At 47.3% G+C, this 15,971-nt stretch overlaps 1 protein-coding gene across 3 annotated transcripts in view; it reads left to right on the plus strand.

The window, feature by feature from the left end:
- GOLGA4 (golgin A4) overlaps nt 1-15,971 on the plus strand; it is a 2,156,782-nt gene that overhangs the window by 918,593 nt on the left and 1,222,218 nt on the right. For all 3 annotated transcript variants that reach the window (XM_069613207.1, XM_069613208.1, XM_069613209.1), the window contains one exon: nt 4,115-4,262. In XM_069613207.1, the coding sequence (XP_069469308.1) occupies nt 4,115-4,262 (148 nt within the window). The remainder of the gene's footprint in view (nt 1-4,114; nt 4,263-15,971) is intronic.

Here is a 15,971-nt window from a genome sequence, read left to right on the forward strand (position 1 = left end):
ATCACTATACTCCAAGCCTCAGTAGTCCTCAGCCGCCTCCTCTGGAGGGCTGCTAGGCAAGGAGGAGAAGATCTTGGAGGCGTACGCCAAGAAGCTGTATTCCAATGCGTCCTTGCACCTTCGTCAAGCAAAGCGGATGCCATGCTGGAAGCCATTAACCCGAGGCTCTGGCGGGAAATTGCAGATTTCCTCCCAGAGCTTCCTGCACAGAGCCAATCACGATTCAAGGCTGGATTGGCAGAGTCCAAGATGGTGGCGCAGGACATAATGGAGTCCACCGTGGCCCACATTGACACCTCTTGCCGTGCCATCTGCATGAAAAGAATGGCCTGGCTCTGTGCTAGGAAATTCAACCCGGATGTCCAGGATCGCATCTTAGATCTTCCGTTCAAAGGGGGTGACCTCTTTCACTCCACAACGGACGAGGAGCTGGACGAAAAGAAAAACAACTCACAAACGGCCAAGTCTTTATCCATCTTGACAAAGACCACGCCCAAAACGTACACCCAGTCATAGCAGCACTCGGACAAGGGGCATACATATGGAGGGCTCCGCGGCTTCCAAGAGCGAAGGTCCAGCCAGCCTGAACATTCGCTGACTCAACATCGACGCAAACAACAAAAAGGAGGGGGGAGGTGAGTAAGGGCTTTTTTCAGTCCCCCTCTTCCGCAACAGCCTCGGAGGGAAAGAGGCATGACACGCCCCTTGGGGTCCACGTGTCTGCAGTGAGGGGCAGGCTTGCTCTCCATGCACATTTCTGGCGCCAGAATTTTGCAGACCCCTGGATCCTCTCTGTAGTCTCCACGGGGTACTGCCTCCCTGCTTCTTCTCCCCTCCAATCCCACAGGTTGGGACAGCAACTCTTTTGGCGGAGATCCGGTCGCTCGTCCATAGCCAGGCAGTCGAGGAAGTCCCAGCCTCCCAGCGAGGCTTGGGCTTTTACTACAGGATTTTCCGCATTCAGAAGAAGAACCAGGCGGGCCTGAGAGTTGTGCTGGACCTTTCCACCCTCAACCTCTCCCTACCTCTACAAAAATTCAAGATGGTTACGCCAACTTTGATAGCGGAGACCTTGTGCAAGGGAGACTGGATGTGCTCCCTGGAACTGCAGGATGCGTATCTACATGCCCCGATCAGGCAGCCTCATCGTTCCTTTCTACGATTCAGGATCATGGGCTACCATTTCCAATATAAGGTGTTTCCTTTCGGCCTCAACTCGGCCTCCAGGGTCTTTACCTGGCTGAAGAACACATTGGCGGCCCTCCTCAGGTCGCAGGACCACCACATCTACCCATACCTCGATGACTGGCTCGTCAGGGCGACATCTCCGGAAGCAGTGCACCATACTTCCCACACTCTTATGAACACACTGCACAAGCTGGGATTTTCACTCAACCTCAAGAAGTCGCAGCTGCAGCCCACGCAGAGACTGGCCTTCTTGGGTCTCATTTGGGACACGTGCTCTGAGAGAGTTTTTTCCTCAGAGGACAAAATCACAGCCCTCAAGAAGGCCACCAAGGACTTCCTCAGCAGAGAAGTGACCTCGGCCAGTTGGTACCAACACCTACTGGGTCTCATGGCAGCAGTCCTCTTGGCCGTCCCCCCACGAGACTCAGGATGAGGAGGATACAGCTGCACTTGACAGCCTCTTGAAACCAGGAGGGAAGCTCTAAGTCGGAGATGATCAACGTTCCTCCATCACTTCACCCAGACCTCACATGGTGGTCCAGGGATTACAACCTGCGGCTGGGCAAGCCTTTCCTGCAAACTAGCCCACAGGTCATTATCACCACGGACTCCTTTCTCAAGGGTTGGGGGGCCACCCTGGATAAACACTGCATCCATGGCACCTGGACCCGGCAGGAGCAGGAGTACCACATCAGTTGGCTGGAACTGAAGGCGATCTAGCTGGCGCTCTGAGCCTTCCTTCTGGTTATCGAGGGCAAGGTCATCCTCATTCAGACAGACAACTCAACCAGCATGTTCTATGTCAACAAGCGGGGAGGTACCAGATCCCCCTCCCCACTCCCTCACTGTGCAGGCTCGCAGTCAGCATGTGGGAATGGACCCTGGAGAACATCATCTACCTCACGGCTGTCCACCTGCTGATCCAACCTGGAGGCAGACAGGCTCATCAGACTGGGTGCGAACAACTACGAGTGGCAGTTGAACGACCTAGTACTGTAGGAAATCTTCAACAAATGGGGACACACCCAGGTGGACCTCTTTGCCTCCTGGGACAACAGGAAGTGCCAACTGTTAGCTTCCTAGCAGGGTCAGGGCCTTGGCGACACCTTCCATATTCAGTGGGACGGAATGACAGCATGCGCCTTCCCGCCCACACCACCTATACACAGGGTGATTTGCAAGATCAAGGAATCTCGCCACCTCGGCATCATTCTAATAGCACTGTGGTGGCTGGACAGGCCATGGTTCTCTGAGCTGTTCAGCCTCTCGGTGAGGCCGCCCATTCGCCTCCTGACCGGCCCAGCACATCTTCTGGCGCAGCAGGGGGGCAGGGTCATCCACCCAGCACCACAGAAACTAGCCCTCACAGCGTGGTTCCTGAACATGCCACGCTAGGTCACCTCAGCCTTTCCCAGGCTAACCTAGAGATCATACAGAGCGCCAGGAGCAAGTCTGCCAGGGCCCAGTATAAGAGCAAGTGGACCAGGTTTTGCCACTGGGCAGACTCTAAGGGTATCAAACCCCTTGCATGTACCTTGGACTACATGCTCTCCTTCTCGGCTCACCTCACCCATTCAGGTGTGCAGGTGGACACTTGCTGCACTTCCTTGGCAGCCATTGGGGCGTACAGAAATTCAGAAGAGGAGATTCTTTCCTCTACCAACCCGATTGTCAGGAAACATTTGACGGGACTCGCCAGGCTCTACTCGCCCATCAAGAGGCCACCCCCTGTGTGGGAACTCAATATAGTTCTGGGTGCCCTGGCCCACAAACCATTTGAACCAATGGCATCCGTGGACATCAGGCTGGTCACCATTAAGACGGCCTTGCTACTCGGCCTCACCTCGGCTCGCAGAATCAGCGAAATCCAGGCGCTGGTCGCCTCACAGCCATATACTACGTTTCACAGGGATAATGTAGTTCTGCGGACACACCCAGCATTTTTGCCCAAGGTGCCTCCCGCATTCCATCTGAACAAAGAAATAGTGCTACCTATGTTTTTTGCTGAGCCCAAATACGAGGCACATTGCGTTCTGCACTGCCTTTATGTCAGATGTGCCCTGAAATTCTACTTTGACAGGACCAAGGGCTTCCGCAAGTCGGACGCACTTTTTGTCACCTTTGGCAGATCAAGACCCGGGCATCAGGCCTCTATAGCCCGTTGTATGGTCTCGGCCATCAAAGAAGCTTACAAGGGACAGCACAAGCCACTGCCGACCAACATGCATGCTCACGCGGTCAGAGCCAAGGCAACGGCCATCGTTTTCCAGCGGCAGGTCACCTGGCAGGTCATAACCAGGGCGGCCACATGGGCCACCCCTTCAGCTTTCTGCAAGCATTACTGTTGATGCGGCTTTCGGACAGGCGGTTCTTAGAAACCTGTTTGCTTAAGGAGGGTCTCCTCTCCACCCTGGGGCTACACTCAGTTGTAATCGCCCATGCAGTATGGAGGAAAGGAGACGGGACGTAAGAGTAATTATTAGTTACTCACCGTAGTGACTAATGTACTCTTAATCCTTAGTCCCCTTTTCTCCATACGTCCCACCATCATCCCCCCTAATAAAACTGGTGTCATTAGGCAATGTTAAACTATTGTCGACGCGTCTATGGGGACCGAGGTGTGGTGCCGGAGGGCTGAGTCAGGGCAACGCATTCTCCCAGGGCCGCACCCCTGCGTGCATCTAAATTTAAAGGGGAAGAAGGTTTTTCTGGTGAAAATGGTTCCGTCTCCCGTCCCTTGCAAGGGACGCCCATGCTGTATGGAGGAAAGGGGATTAAGGACTAGTCACTACGGTGAGTAACATCATTTTTAGAGCAGTTGCCTTTTGCTGTATTCAGTGGACCATGATTAGGTTTAGAAATGTGCTGTAGGTAGCTTTTATCAGATTCATGTTCTTGCTCCATAATTTATCGATTGTGTATTCAGGGCATGGTTATTGCAGAGACCAAAAGACAAATGCATGAAACGCTAGAAGTGAAAGAAGAGGAGGTTAACCAGCTGCGTGCTCGACTCAAGCAGGTGACAATACAATGCGATGAGCTTCGTGAGCAAAAAGAAAAGTCAGAAAAGGCTGGTAAGAAATATTTTGCACCTATCCTGTTATGTTAACAAGTATCATCTTTGAGCTAGTTTTGCAATTCCTGTAATTTCAAATGTATACAATAGTCCATCTTTATTACCAAAAAATTCTTTTTTTCTAGATGAACTGTGAAGTTCATTTTTGTGTATACAGATTTTTAGAAATTGAATTTAGACTAATGTATTTTTCACATTTACACTGTTTGCACTTATTTAATTTCTTTAAATGTGTGACAGGGATGCCACCTTTTAACACACACCCTAAAATATAGCATTGGACAGATGAGGCAATTTAGACTTCATTTGCATCCGACATGGAAACCGTGAACACTCATTGTCCAGTTACTAGAGTTTGTGATATTTCTTTTTAATTGTCTTTCTTGTTGCGCTTTGTATGCCACTGGTGGCCTCAGAGTGTGCCTGCAAAAAGAGAGAAGACGTTAGTTTTCATTTGAAGAGCGAAGTTCCTTCCTAATCTTGATGTGGTTGGTGTTGTGGAAAAGTGAGATATGTAGAGAGTTCCCTCACTTGCCAATGAGAGCCATGAAGGCTTCTTCTTGTTCATTTTCTTCCACATTTTTGGCACGCAGAGGAGTCTAGCATTAGCAGTCTGAACTGAGGGAGGCTGTACACCTTGCTCCTTCCTATTTTGTGCAGCCATATGTTTAATTATGTTCTTTATCCAGGAGTTGACCTCTACACTTTAAACCATAACCTATTTCTTGGTGGGTTATTTCGTTGTTCCTTTTTTCTGAAATGGATATTTCTTAAAGCCCTGTGATTGCATCAGCAGATTATGCTTTCAAATCATCTTGCATTATCCGATCGCCAGACTGCTTTGTGTTCACATGAACTATGTTAATACTTATGCCACTTGAGAAAACATTGACAGCCTGACCCGGGTTGGCCTGTTCGAATGAGCGTTTAGGTATTCCTCTGGTCGGATAATATGTCGAGATAGCGCTGGACGTCGCCAACATGAAATCTATGAATTCCTCTGCTCTAGACTATCCTTTTGGTGGCCATGTGATCTTTAAAACACTTGCTCTGTATATTTTATTAACCACATTATGAAGCTGAAATGTAAAAGGATATCACCTTGAAGTTGGGTAAAGTATTTGATATGTTTGTTGGTCATCTCAATTTTAAGCTGCTGAGGGCCAATGTTTGGGCAGAATATTATGTCTCTAAGCTTTCCTAGGTTGTTTTTGTTATAGATTCTCTCCGTGTTTTTACTATTTATCTGATATTTAACATTTTAACTTGTCAAATAAATTTGTGTGTGGAATTCATTATATTTGTACACCAGATTCCATTGTGTTCGAGTCTTATATTCTTGTTGGCTCCTGCCTTTATTTTTCAGATGGCATTTTTAATGTCAAATCTTTGTCTGCTATGGACTGATGATCTTTTGCATGCTAATACCTCTGCCTTATTCAACCATAACTGCTGGAAGAAATCTATGGTTTCGTATCACTACATCAGATGGGTTCCAAGCAACCAAAATGACACAGAGCTACTAACCCAGCAGTGTTTGAGGGATTTTACCCTTAAGAATCAGTGCACACAATAGCCTGATTATATACTCCCTGGTGACCAGTGATTCATTAGATGACACTTTTCAAAAAATATATTGTTGGGGGTTGGCTAGGCAAAATATGCTAGCTATGTAGCTACAACCTCTGAAGGAAACCTTTTGTAGACTTCCCACTTGAGCACCTTGTCTCCCACCAGGTTACGAAATAACCAAGTGAAAATACTGGCTTTTGCTGTAGCTGATATCATCCAGGGAAAATCCATCCTTTCAGGAATTTAATCTGATGGTAAAATCAGTAAATGGAGGCAGCTCCACCTCATTCAATATGCAGTGACTCATAGTTTTCCAAGTCATGTTAATTATTTCTGTGGATGGATGATCCTTGCAGATAAGAATAAAGAAAACTGAAACAAAAACGAACACTTCTCCTGTGTGCTTTCACATCCCTTCTAAACATATATTTTCTGTGGTCCCGCACCCAAATAAAGTTATCACCAGCTGTTGAATGTACCGGGACTTCTTTGTGGATTCGTGTCTGCTCACTTTTTAAGACTGCAGCAGTACAGTTTACCATATTTTCAAGGGTCACATCCTTGCACCTTTCCTCCCGTCCTATAAGAATTTGTAATAGGGAGCTGAAGAGAGCACACTTAATTAGGGTCTTATTTTACTGCACCTCCGGTTGGGGAAAACTCTTTCGGTACCTTCAGTGGTGGAAAAGGGCTATGTTCTGCAGTTCCTTCAGCCTCCACCATCACGTAATATATGTTAGAGAGGAGAGTGCTTACATCCTATGTGTTTCAACGTCTGGAGATAGATACAATTGCAACCACAAGAGCTTTAGAGGTACAGTAATGGAAAAGTTATTCTTTTTGTTCATGGTTGCTCGGCATTGAAACAGGTGTGCTAGGTATGCAGCAATTGGAAATCTCTAGCTCGGCACATCATGAGGTTCAGAGTCATTGGTTAGATTATATTTATGAATGTGCGAGAGGCAATTGAGAGATGCAAAATATTAATTGCCACAATTGTTATTTTTGAGGACTTGGGTTCACATCCCAAAGCAACTGGCTTAGAGTGGACATACACGATTTATATTATGCATTCGTCCCTTTACAGTCATGTGCAGTATTTAACACACGACTGTTTCCCACCTGAACACCAGGTCCATAACTCTTCCATTCAAATATCATGAAGCACAGTGGTGCTGGCTGCCACTTCCCCACCATCCAAATTGATCATAGAGTGCCCGGGCATCCCCCAATTCCCCACATACATGATCTGATTGGGTCAAAGTAGCCCATGGCGCTGGGTCCCTGGATAAAATTGGCTTGGTGATACGTGTGACGTTTAGTGCAAAACAAGTCCCTAGCACCTCTGGTAGTTCCACAGTCTTGGCTTGATTGTGTCCTGGCAGCCCACATGGCTGAGAAACTTCAGAAAAGCAGTTGTGTGCCTCATACTAAGGTCATCTCTATGCCTGCCTGCCTGCATCACCATCCAGCTCTTCTTGCAACTATCCTGGATTTATGCCCACATACTAACCTATCGAACAACCTATTAATGCATCATTTTGGTCACTACCAGACTGTTCTCTTCATGACTATTTTTTTTAATGTGCTAGTCTCCTTCAGCCTATCATCTGATTGTGTTGGTTGTTACCAGGCTGGCGATTAATTTTGTTGCGTGCTACTGGCCCAGTAGCTAAACTGCTAATCCTTACCGTCTTCACTATGGGCCTAGAACCTGCCAACACATTATCAATCTGTTTCTAAATGTATCCTGCCGTTATCCCAGCGTTCCTCTCTGGGCCTCCCTCAAACAACAAACATTCCCGTCACTGGCCTCCCCCACAATAGGCAGCATAGACACTACTCCAATGATTAGCCTAAATAGTTGGAGGGATCTGCTTTAGTGTCTGTAAGCCTTCCTCATATCCCCCTCTTCTACAAATTCACTTTCCTCCCTCATCCTTGGAGTACAATCTGGTAAATGTGTCATGAACCGTCGCCTGCGTCCATTCTGGACTTCGTGGTCCCTGACCCATAGAGGACTGAATGCAGTAATCCTCCCAACATGGCCGCCTGATACGGAACGCAGCCTGCCAGTCTTTGCGCTCCACGCTTTGCACACTACTAAAGAGACACCCCCCCCCGCAGCGCTCCACGTCTCAACGCTACCGCTCGCTGTAGTTGGACGTGTGTTGCCGGAGTTCGCGCTGGGCTTTTTCCTCACTCCTGTTTCCCAGTTCCTTGAATCCTCCTTCTTCCTTTCTTCCCTCTAACATACCTCCTAACTTCCTGGATTTTCGCCCGCGCTCGAGTCACGGCGTTCCGTGCCTCCAAGCCCAGACACTATTCCTTCCTGGTTCCGTCCTGGAGTTGAAACATCTTTCTCACGCTGGAATCCGAAGACCAGCACACGGGCTTATATAAATCCCAGACCGTGCGAAAGAAGTCACCAAAGAAGGTCACAAGCAAACAAGAAAAACAGGTGAGAAGGGGACAGACTTGTGACAGATTGAGATGCCTAAAGAGCTATACAGATACAGAGATGGAAGCCGCGGTCCAAGATCTCATGCGAGGCATGCAGCAACTCACCACAGAAGTTCAAAATCTTAAGGCAGAGAATGCTGCTTTAAAGCAACTAGTCCTGTCTCGTGATTCTGCTACTAAGGAAAGTGTGTTGTTGGGTGGAGTAGTGGACAAATATGATGGTTCTCCAAAGACCCTTCATGCCTTCCTTGTTTCATGTTTGGTACATTTCACCTTCAAGCCCTACTACTTTTCCACACCTAGAGCAAAGGTGGGGTTTATGATATCACACCTCACTGGTAACGCCTTGACCTGGGCAACCCCCCCTAGTCAATTCGGGTGACGCCCTCCTGGATGATTACAATGGGTTCGTGGAAGCCCTAAAAGCCATGTTTGACCGCCCTGAACAGGTTTATAGCGCTCAAGAACGTTTACTTGACTTTCGACAAGGATCCCAGAATATGCTTACCTATGTGACTCGTTTCAAACAACTTATGAAGGAAGCTGATTGGTCTCAAGAGGCCAGCTTCACCCTCTTTCGAAGAGGCATGAATGAAGAAATAAAGGACGAGTTAGCCAGGGTAGCCTGCCCAAATTCCTTCCAGGCCCTTTTGGACCTTTCCCTGCAAATCGACTTTCGAATCCAGGACAGAAGGGCGGAGAAAAAGAAGTCTAAATCTTCATTCCAAAAAACTGCCATAGACCATCCTTCCAGTCCAGAGCCCGCAGTCTCTCCGACCTCGGATCCAGAACCCATGCAACTGGGGGCCTTCCGTGGACCCATTGTTAGGGAGAATTCTCTCTTTAAGCTGAATTTCCTAACCTAGTGAGTCCCCCAGCAGCTTGCTGGATTTCTGGAGTTTGTTTTTTTCCTCCTGCCAAGAGTGAGACTCTTTTTCTCCCACTCTTGGACATGATTAATGGTATTCCTTTGATTGGTAATGTGTTTTATGGGCTATGGGGTCCTTTACTCCACAGGGTCTCATGTGTTTTTCCTATGTGTGTTACACAGCACCCTCCGTGCAGTAACACAGTGGTGTCATAGTGACACCCCACCATAGAATCCATACCCTGGGACTGACTACTGTCTCCCAGGGCATGTAAAGTCACCATTGGCTTTACTAGTCCCAAATTATTAACAGAAACCAGTACAAACCATCATATTGTGGACGTACTGGTCGGGGCAATTCGATTGCCCCGGGGTCTGTTAGTCGAGGGGGCACGTCTCCGTCCCCCCTGAACGAGTTTTGGCTGGTGGCAGTGGAAACTACTTTTTATATTCGACCGCGAATATTTCCCTATGGGATTTTCCCATTGTTCGAGGCTACCAACATTAATTATTTAATTCTGATAGCCTCGAACATACCGCCGGTTTATTTAATTAATATTAATTCTCCGGTTGGTATTTTTTGCCAAGACTCGATTCTAAAATGGCGTTTGTGTTCTCTTCTGTGACTCCAACCCAAGTCGAGCCCTTTGTTCCACTTTTTGGCGGGCTTCTCCACAGAAGCCTCCAAAAGTGGTGCCACTCTGTCTGGGTACCACAGGGGTTGTGGGGGGAGGGGTTTAGGCACCCTGGACTGAGTTACCTTGGTAACTCAAATCGCACTCTTGTGTGATTGGCCCAAGTGGTGAGCCGGCCGGCTCACCACTTAGCATGTTTGAGTGACAGCTAGGCTTAGTGAATAGGGGTTTTCTGCATAAAAGCAAGGCTTTGGGGACTGGAACTTCAGAAGTCGCCACAGGACCTGAGAATCCGACGAGGGAGAAGCTGAGCCGACCAACCACAACGACACCACCGGTGGAGCCCTGCAGAACCGACTCACCACTTCCCGACAACAGAGAAGATCTCCCGGCTGGAGAGGCCTCTTCCCCTGACTGGTGGGCACAACCAGTTTACCTTTCTTTCTTCGCCCCCCAGCCCGGTTTGTGGTCTAACTGCCCGTGCCAAGCACCCCGGCAGCCGGATAGCCACTCACCACTGAACTGCGAATCACCGGACCGCTCCTTGTACCTGAGAAACTCTGCGGCTGGTTTCTTCCCTGGCAGTGCAACAGACTCCTGTCTTCCTCCACGACGAGATCCTCTCTTCCCCCGGACGAAGCACCGACTTGCATCCGCTGCCAGGAACAACTGCCCCCGCTGGAGCGTTCTCACCACTTTAAGGTACCGTGTCCGCCAGGCCTCCCTTTCTAAAGATTGCTACAAGGTAATAATAATAATCCCTTAACCTTCTGGACTGGGCTGGCCGCCTTGACCCTCTAACTGGTCCCTTTCTTTGGTCCAACTCCTTTTTGAACCTTTACAAGTCTTTTGTGCACTGCAACCGTGTGACCTTGGACACATTTCATTTGAATCCTCTAAAAAGTGGATCCGGCCTCTTGAACTCTAACTTCACGGCTTTACTTTGCCTTCCTCTCTTGTTATGTTCTGGTAAAAGTGATCAACTTGTTCCAACTTGTTTCAACTTGTTCTCTGCTTTTCTCTCCCTTTTTAAAACAAACTATTAGAGTGCCATCTACGTTAAGCGCTCACCGCTGTCTGAAAATAAGTGGGGCTTTACTTTAGACTTGTCTAATATTCTTTTAAGGGAGTGTATATCTTTTAGTGACCGTGTTTTTGAATTGCTTACTATTAGTGCCTGTGTGTTTTTCTAGATGTGGTTTTAAATAAATAATTATATCTCTTTTACACCAAGCCCTGGTCAGTGTTTACTTGTTCTATTGTGTGCTCTTGACCTATTGAGAATAATCTGTATACTGCCTAACTCTTCTTGAGGGAAGTCTGACTGCTCAGCCACAGCTACCAAGTGAATCTGTGTGGTACAGACTGCTACCAAGTGGGTTTACTGCCAAACACCTGTAGTCCTAATTCTTTTGCAGTGGTCCCAAAGGGAACTGCACAGGTTTCTGCCTAACACCCATTACCCCACAAGAAAGGATGTGCCGTATTCACACTGGTCTCTGCATGTATTGCTCTTCCGATAAACATCTTGTGAGAGAGTGCCCTATCGCTCCCCCACGGCGTTTGGGAAACGCCAGCTCCCGATCCTAGATGGGGCACAGTTTCAGTAGAGTGGCGTCTGCTCCACATCAATTCCTTCCTTGAATTCTCCTGGACAAAACAGCCTTGTGATTCTACAGGCATTCCTATCGCCTTCCAAGAAAGAATCCTACCCCATCATGGCATTAGTGGATTGTGGAGCCATGGGCATATTCATAGATCATGATTGGGTCACTACTCATCACATTCCATATGAAACACGAGAGACTATGCAGCCTGTTGAAGCTATCGATGGGAGACCCCCTGTCTTCAGGACCCATAACCCTTCAAACCAAGGAGCTTCTTCTTTCCATTAACCACCACCAAGAGAGGATTAAATTTGATATTATAAGATCTGCCCACTATCCTATGGTTCTAGGCATGCCCTGGTTATAGAAGCACAACCCTTACATCAATTGGGCAGCAGGTTCTTTGTTTCTTGGTTCGGAACTTTGCATGTCCCACTGTTTGTCCCTAAACACCTTACCAAAGCCCCCAATGACTTCCAAGAAACTCAGCAAGCACCAGTCACCATATCCAACATCATCCAGATCCCCAAGGCATACCAGGCTTACACAGATGTGTTCTCCACAGCCATTGTTCAAGCCTTACCACCCCACAGATCTGAGGATTGTGCCATTAATACTGAACCTTCGGCAGTTATTCCTTTCGGAAATTTTTTTATTTTGTCAGAACCTGAAAAAAAGGGCCCTCCCGGAATACCTGGATACCTATTTGGAAAATGGAACTATTCGCCCATCCAAATCCCTGGCGGCGCTTCTCTGTTTTTTGTTCCCAAGAAGGATTCCACGGAGCTTAGGCCATGTCTGGATTACCGCGGTCTTAACCAATGCACTCTCAAGGACCGTTATCCATTGCCTCCCATCTTGGACATCCTGGAAGCAGTCAGGGGTGCAGTCATCTTCACAAAATTAGATCTCAGGGGCGCCTACCATCTTATTCGTATAAAGGAGGGTGACAAATGGAAAACAGCCTTTAGAACACCCTTCGGCCATTTTGAATACCTGGTTATGCCCTTTGGACTTGCTAATGCCCCAGCAGTCTTCCAACGTTTTATGGATCGGGTATTGTCTGACATGCTATTCCTCTTCGTCATTGTAGACGACATACTAATCTACTCCAAATACCATACAAAACATGAAGAGCACGTAAGGGCAGTCTTACAACGTCTCTGTGAACACAAACGCCTGGCCAAACCCGCGAAGTGCCTTTTCCATGTATCTACTGTTCACTACCTCGGATTCGTTCTTAGCCAAAACGGGATTGGAATGGACTCTTTCAAGGTTGATTCCATTCTTTCTTGGCCTGTTCCCACTACTGTAAAGCAAATTCAATCCTTCCTGGGGCTTGCTAACTTATACAGAAAATTCATTCCCACTTTTTTCTGAGATTGTGCATCCTATAGTTACATTACTAAAGAAAGACACTCCTTTTCAGTGGACCTCAGCCCAAGATTCGGCGTTTTAACGGTTGAAGTCGGATCTGCCATCCTTGCTCAACCCGACACTGACCGACCCTTCATTGTTGAAACTGATGCCTCCAACTACGCCATTGGGGCAGTCCTGAAACATGAACTTGCTGACAGGTTGGAACACCCCATCGCCTATCTTTCCAGCACCTTGACTCCCAGTGAAACTCATTATTCCGTCTTGGAGAAGGAATTGTTAGCCATCCGTCAGGCCTTCACTGATTGGCGTCATCTCCTTCTAGGAGCCAAACATCCAGGACAAGTCTGCACGGACCATCAGAACCTTTAAGTCCTACAATCCTTAGAATGCAGAAACAGTCGTTGAGCCTGTTGGGCTTTCTTTTTTGCACAATACCAATTTCAAATCCACCATTTCCCTGGAACACATAACATTATAGCCGATGCCTTGTCCAGACGTCCTGATTATGAAACCCTTGAAGACCGGACCTTTTCTAAGATGTTTCCCAACACTATATTTGTTGCTCAAGCAATTACTCTCCTGGAGGAGATCTGAATCCAAACTCAGTCCTCGGAACCTTGGAAGGAGTTTAGGAGAAACAACCGATGGAAACTCAAAACAAAAGACTGATATCTATTCAAGGATAATCGATTGGTTATCCCTACTCCTGGATTGAGACAAAAGATCACAAGCTTATGACATGATACCTTCCATTCAGGACACTGTGGCATCACCAACACCCTTCATCTAATACAAAGACAGTTTTGGTGGCCAAGGATGAAGGACGATATCAAGATCCACGTCCAGACTTGTGCAGTTCGCAACCAGAACAAACACAACAATAAAAGACCAGCAGGTATCCTGCTCCAACCGGACCCTGGGAAATCATGGCCACGGATTTCATCGTGGAACTTCCATCTTCCAGAGGCTACACAACCATAATTGTTACCATTGATTTGTTCACACATATGGCTAATTTTACGCCTTTAAACAAGCTACCATCCTCATCCGAACTTGCTGGAATTTTCCTAGAACACATATTCCGGCCTCATGGACTACCTTCCAAGATCATTTCTGACCGAGGACTCCAGTACATATCCCAGTTCTGGAAACAGTTATGTCGTATACTGGGAATCCAACGTGCCTTGTCTTCGGGTTATCACCCACAGACCAATGGAGTTACTGAACAAGTAAACCAAATCCTGGAACAATATCTTCGTTGCTTCGCCACCAAGGTCCAGGATGATTGGTCACTCCTAATACCTGTGGCCGAGTTCGCATACAACAATTCGGATCATTCAGCTATCAAGACTAGTCCTTTCTTCTGTAGTCAAGGATTTCATCCTTCAGTACTGCCTTCCATTCTTCCTCATCCTACCCAGGTTCCCGCAGTTGATTGCTGGATTGAGATATTAATCAATGTGCACAAGGAAGCTAAAGAACACCTAGAAAAGGCTTGAAGAGATGTTAAACATTATGCCGACTCCAAAAGAAGACCAGGAACTTCCTATTCAATAGGCGATGAGGTCTGGCTATCCTCAAAACTCCTACCATGTCACCTACGGCCAAATAAATTGGCTCCCAGGTTTTACAGACCCTTTTCTATAAAAGAAATCGTCAATCCAGTGGCCTTTCGACTCCGAATACCAGAATCATGGAAGAGGATCCATCCAGTCTTCCACACTTCTCTGTTGAAACCATATGTTCAGCCCTCTCGAACTGCTCCAAGATCTACCCCAGTGATTGTCAATGACCAACTCGAATACGAGGTATCCAGAATTTGTGACTCTAGGTACAGACATGGTCAACTACACAACTACAATATTTGATCGAATGGAAAGGGTATCCTCCTAGCGAACGCACCTGGGAACCCATGAATGCCCCCAGGCTGATTCGAAGATACCATCTTATCCATCCAGGCAAACCCGGAGGAGCTGGGCTTCAGAGGAGGCATACTGTCATGAACCGTTGCCTGCATCCATTCTGGACTTCGTGGTCCCTGATCCATAGAGGACTGAATGCAGTAATCCTCCCAACCTGGCTGCCTGATACGGAACTCAGCCTGCCAGTCTTTGCACTCCACGCTTTGCACACTACTAAACAGACACGCCCCTGTGGCGCTCCGTGTCTCAACGCTACCGCTCACTGTAGTTGGACGTGTGTTGCCAGAGTTCGCTCGGGGCCTTTTCCTCACTCCTGTTTCCCAGTTCCTTGAATCCTCCTTCTTCCTTTCTTCCCTCTAACTTACCTCCGAACTTCCTGAGCCCAGACACTATTCCTTCCTGGTTTCGTCCTGGACTTCTGAACGTATCCTGGAGTTGAAACATCTTTCTCGTGCTGGAATCCGAAGACCAGCACACAGGCTTATATAAATCCCGGACTGTCACCAGAAACGGCGAAAGAAGTCACCAAAGAAGGTCACAAGCAAACAAGAAAAGCAGGTGAGAAGGGGAGAGACTTGTGACAAAATGTTACTTGCTCTCACCCCTTTCACTATCCTCTTCATCTACCACCCCCTTAGCCCATTCTCCTCTTCCTTTCCTATTATTTCTCTCCAGCTTGACTCCTTCCTGCTTAAACTCCTTTTCGGGTCATAGGAGATTACAACCTCCCCTCATTACACCTCTCCGGTCACCCGATGAAAATGTAAACCTCACATGTTAGCGCCCGGTCTAGCTGAAGGCACGTTATCACTCCTTGCTCTTTCTCCACACTTCACCAAACATTCCTTCCTTGACTTCAGCTGTGCCCTAACAATTTCTTAGACTACCAGTTTATCGTTCATACCTACACTCCATCTATCCCTCTTCCTCATCCGTGGATCGTTCCACTTATCTAGCAGTTTAAGACACCCATGCAGTTACACTTTACCTGCTGGCACATGTCCCACTCTCCCAATGCGAGGGGTCAGCAATGCGAGGTGGACAACTTTTTGATGATTCTTCAAAACTTGCCATTTTGTTCAAGTATACATTATATTAAATGTCTCACTATCCCTACTCTGCTGAGTATTTCCCTGCCTAACCAAACTAAAGGGGAAACACTCTAACACAGGATGACTGGCCCTCACACTAAACATCAAATGCACAAAATAAATATATATATATATATATATATATATATATATATCAATTCAGATAACA

This window comes from Ambystoma mexicanum, chromosome 5p (genome assembly GCF_040938575.1).
Source record: "Ambystoma mexicanum isolate Mex_15411 chromosome 5p, UKY_AmexF1_1, whole genome shotgun sequence".
Classification (NCBI taxonomy): domain Eukaryota; kingdom Metazoa; phylum Chordata; class Amphibia; order Caudata; family Ambystomatidae; genus Ambystoma; species Ambystoma mexicanum.